Source organism: Dinoponera quadriceps, unplaced genomic scaffold, assembly GCF_001313825.1.
Source record: "Dinoponera quadriceps isolate SergipeBrazil2010 unplaced genomic scaffold, ASM131382v1 scaffold7818, whole genome shotgun sequence".
NCBI lineage: Eukaryota > Metazoa > Arthropoda > Insecta > Hymenoptera > Formicidae > Dinoponera > Dinoponera quadriceps.
In genome coordinates this window covers 1-4,251 of record NW_014561679.1, presented here as the reverse complement: position 1 = coordinate 4,251, position 4,251 = coordinate 1, and the positions used below count along the sequence as shown (strand labels likewise).

Sequence of the window (4,251 nt, the reverse complement as noted above, 5' to 3'; positions counted from 1 at the left end):
TAAAACGAGATTTCTTATTCTCCGAATATATGTTCAAAATTCTAGAAACCTTGAGCAAAATTTGATCCATAGCCAATGTATTAATATTATACTTTGCTCAAAGTGTGTCGATACCAAATAAAAGAAATGATTCCTAAACAATTATCAATCAATTTCACATCCAACTTGTATTATTTATAGACATATAAATGTCTGTGGATTGAAAATTAAAATATCATAAAGAAATAGTTCTGATCCTTAGATTAAAATAACCTTTTTGATATTACACGCGAAACGATAAATGTTATCTACGTACTAAATAATAATGTAATAGGAGAGTCTTTTTCTAACCACATTCAATAATGAAATGTTTTTTGTTGGAAACAAATAATAATAATCGTGAAACTTGCTACATCTTGCAGATAAAACATTCGATTGAAACTGACAAATATCGCGATTGCACTTGATTATTAATTCAAATAATTTCTATATACTTGGATATGATCAATTCTTTCAGACGATGGCTTATAGTCTAGACCCTGTGCGACTTCGAAAGTTCAGTGACAATTTAGTGAAATGTAGTGAAGAATTAGGTACATCTACGAGTGAGTATTAAAATTCAGAACATCAAAAGAAACATGACACAAAAAAGAAAATAGGTTTCATTTCAAACAATAATTATAACTTACTTATAACAATAATTTCATGAATGAAATTATATAACATTAAGACATTATAAGACGTCTCAAAAATATCTTTAGATATATAGAACATTCGGAAAAGACCTAGATTAAAATTCGAGATGTTTCTTCCTTTCTCCTAGAAAAAAAATAATTTTTCCTTATCGCATATAACCATTTGTGTTTGTTTGGAAGCTACGTTCAAGAATTTCGCGATTATAATAAAGATTCGCGATTACGATAAAGAAAACAACATTATTACAGTATCCAAACGAAATTCGAAACTCGTAATTTATCAATCACATTTATTATTCGTGCTTTACAGCCTCACTATCTGCCGAAGCACTTCTATGCGCGATGGGCAGGGATGGCAAGGTATATTTATTTCTATATTTAATGTACACAATTGACAGAAGAGACTTAAGTGTATTAATAAATTGTACGTAACAAGAGTTAACTATAAAAAGAAACTAGTGATAACTATGAAAAAACTATTTTACATATAACACAATAATATATTGGAATCAATTATTGCTTTTTATTAGTTATTATTTACTTATTAGTTATTTATTAATTACTTTTTAACGATTAAAGGGAAATAGATATTAAAATTCTCTTTTTTATATTCTTCATTTACAACATATATTAAATCGCGATATAATTTGTTCCAGCTTCTTGACGATAATGGTGAATACATAAGAGATGCAGTCGTGCAAGATTTAAAAGACGTTATCTCTGACCCGAGCACATTGAAAAGGGCGCAAGAAATGCTTACCAAATGTTTCGACGATGGTAATGAATTTTGTTGCTTCTTGAAAAATAATATGTGAAATTACTTAATTCAATTTCAATTGCAGCAGATCAAAGTGGATCCATCGGTCGGGAGCGGACAATAAAAATTGCCATAAAATGCATTATTCCGATATTACCTCTCTTTGACAAGCCACAGTAAAAAGGATTTGCAGAATTTCTTCCAGTATAAGAAACGATCATATAATTTTCTTAGCATTTATCTGCATAACTTTACTATTGTATAACACGTTATGTTTTGTGTTAAAATGTGTGCGAATCTAAAATTGATAATAAAATTTATCCAAGTGGTTCATCTAAAGAAACATTCTGCAAGATTAAAATAACATTTTTATGGAAAGGGACAATAAACGTATTATCAAATATACGAGATCTGCTCAAAAAGTATCGCGAATTTTGTGTTTTTTCAAAAATTCTTTATTTATTCATGAATATCTATTTTGTCTCCTTCAAAGTAATCCCCATCAGATATTATACACTTGTGCCAACGTTTTTTCCAATCCTCGAAACACTTCAAAAAATCATTCAAAATTGACTGTGGCATATGGTGAAGCTACCTTGGACCGAAGCAACGTTTATCGGTGGTACAAAATGTTCTCAGAGNCCGAGAAGATGTGAACGACGAAGAGCGTGCCGGACGCCCGAGCACGTCAACAACAGACGAAAACATTGATGAAGTGAAGAAAATAGTATTGGCCAATCGTCGAATCACCGTTAGAGAAGTTGCTGAGGACCTAAACATATCGATTGGCTAGTGCCATTCAATTTTTATTAATTATTTGGGCATGAGACGGGTCGCCGCGAAATTCGTACCAATGCCCCTGCTCACACATCGTTGCTTGTGCGCGAATTTTTGGCCAAAAACAACACACTAATGATGCCGCAGCCACCGTATTCCCCAGACCTGGCCCCCTGTGACTTTTTCTTGTTCCCGAAACTGAAGAGGCACATGAAAGGACGACGCTACGCTACGATTGAGGAGATAAAGACGGCATCGAAGGAGGAGCTGAACAAGATCACAAAAAATGATTTTTTGAAGTGCTCCGAGGATTGGAAAAAACGTTGGCACAAGTGTATAATATCTGATGGGGATTACTTTGAAGGAGACAAAATAGATATTCATGAATAAATAAAAAATTTTTGAAAAAATAAAATTCGCGATACTAATAATTTTTGAACGGATCTCGTATATGCTTCTAACCGTACTTGATCGAAAAGCGGTACTCATTGGCAAGGAAGTGGTACATTATGAAAATTCGATATATGTTGAAAATATTTTTTGATTAATTATGTTTTATGCAAAGGTACGGATATTTCAGAAATCATAATCACACATGCTAACAAAGTATATAGTGTTGAAGAAAGTTTGAAATTTAAAGTACTAGATACTGAAATAAACATCTACCTGAAAAATATCTTACTAAATACGATCATGTTTTCTCATTTCATACCTTGCATTGGTGTCACGATATTCGGTAAAAAAGATGTTTAAACGAAAAAAATTTGGTTTTCTTTATGTGTGAGCGTCTTCTCGAAGACCCAACTTCTTTTTTAAATATTGTTTTGTGACCAATAAACAAAAAATATTTCTCGACATTTCTATTTTCGACAGAAAGAAATAACAATGTAACTCCAGTGATTCAAAAAATACGATTTAATAATTAAAAATTTTAATATTTTGTTCATAAGAAACTGTTCTTTCATATAATCTTATAAACGAATACTCCAAATAATAATCTAGGAGGATGGATCAAATATAAACAAGCCTTTTTAAATTGCGCGCCCGTCGGTGGTGTGAGGGATCTTCAACGTTTTGGACAGTGAAGGGGGTTCATGTGGAAGGCAATAATAACGTTGTCGCGCCACGTGCTTCTTACTCTCAGCAGCAATCATGATGAGCGAGAAAGAGCTACACCCCGCAGTTGCACAACGTGTTATTATTAAGTTTCTCGTAAACGAAAACGCTTTTTTGGAAAATATCGTCACGTGCGATGAGACTTGAGTCCATCATTACACTCCTGAATGGAAGAGGGCCAGTATGGAGTGGCGGAAGCCTGGCGAGGGTACACCAGTGAAAGCGAAGACGCGGTTGTCTGCAGAGAAGGTCTTGCCCACAGTGTTCTGGGAATGTAAATGCGTTCTGCTGGTCGATTTTCTTCAAGAAAGTCAAACCATTAATGCTGCCTATTATTGTGATCTTCTTAGCCAAGTTCGAGCTGTCTATCGGTCAAAAAGGCGCGGCATTCCGATTAGAAGTGTGTTGCTTTTTTATGACAACGCCAGACCCCACACCGCAGCAATAACACAACGAAAATTGGCCGATATACACTGGACTGTACTAGAACATCTACCCTACAAACCAGACCAGTCACCATGCGACTTCCCTATGTTTGGGCCCCTCAAGGAAGCCCTTGGTGGACAGCGCTTCACAACGAACGAAGAGGTGCAGCAGTTCGTGTGCAAATGGTTTGATACACGTCCGCGAACGTTTTATGATATCGGCATTAAAAAATTACCAGAACGTTGGAGGAAGTGTATAGATAAGATGGGGGACTATGTAGGGAAAAAAAGAAAAATATAAATTATAATTGATTTTTAAAAATATTTAGTTTTTTTGCAGGAGGTATATCCCGCAGTTGCCCAATTTCCCTGCAGACAACCGCGTCTTCGGTTTCACCGATGCACCCTCGACAGTCTTCCGCCATTCCATACTGCCCCTCTTCTATTCAGAAGTGATGGACCCAAGTCTTATCGCACGTTACGATTTTTTCCAAAAAAGCAT

General features: G+C 34.8%; 1 protein-coding gene across 2 annotated transcripts; it reads left to right on the top strand.

The window, feature by feature from the left end:
* The first annotated feature begins 477 nt into the window (after positions 1–477).
* Positions 478–1,856, top strand: LOC106751012. Of its 2 annotated transcripts, none has more exons than XM_014631750.1 (4): positions 478–584; positions 985–1,034; positions 1,331–1,451; positions 1,520–1,856. In XM_014631750.1, the coding sequence occupies exons 1-4, from the start codon at positions 500–502 to the stop codon at positions 1,609–1,611; spliced, it is 348 nt and encodes a 115-aa protein (XP_014487236.1). In that variant the 5' UTR covers positions 478–499; the 3' UTR covers positions 1,612–1,856. The 2 variants fall into 2 exon arrangements, with proteins under 2 accessions (XP_014487236.1, XP_014487235.1); XM_014631749.1 differs by having other exon boundaries at positions 1,517–1,856.
* The last annotated feature ends 2,395 nt before the right edge of the window (positions 1,857–4,251 follow it).

What these genes read in the sequence shown, in the direction of transcription:
- LOC106751012 (XM_014631749.1), top strand. Translation starts at nt 500, where the DNA reads ATGGCTTATAGTCTAGACCCTGTGCGACTTCGAAAGTTCAGTGACAAT. An exon ending in AGAATTAGGTACATCTACGA is followed by an intron (nt 585 to 984) that starts GTGAGTATTAAA and finishes CGTGCTTTACAG; the next exon opens with CCTCACTATCTGCCGAAGCA. An exon ending in TACCAAATGTTTCGACGATG is followed by an intron (nt 1,452 to 1,516) that starts GTAATGAATTTT and finishes TTTCAATTGCAG; the next exon opens with CAGATCAAAGTGGATCCATC.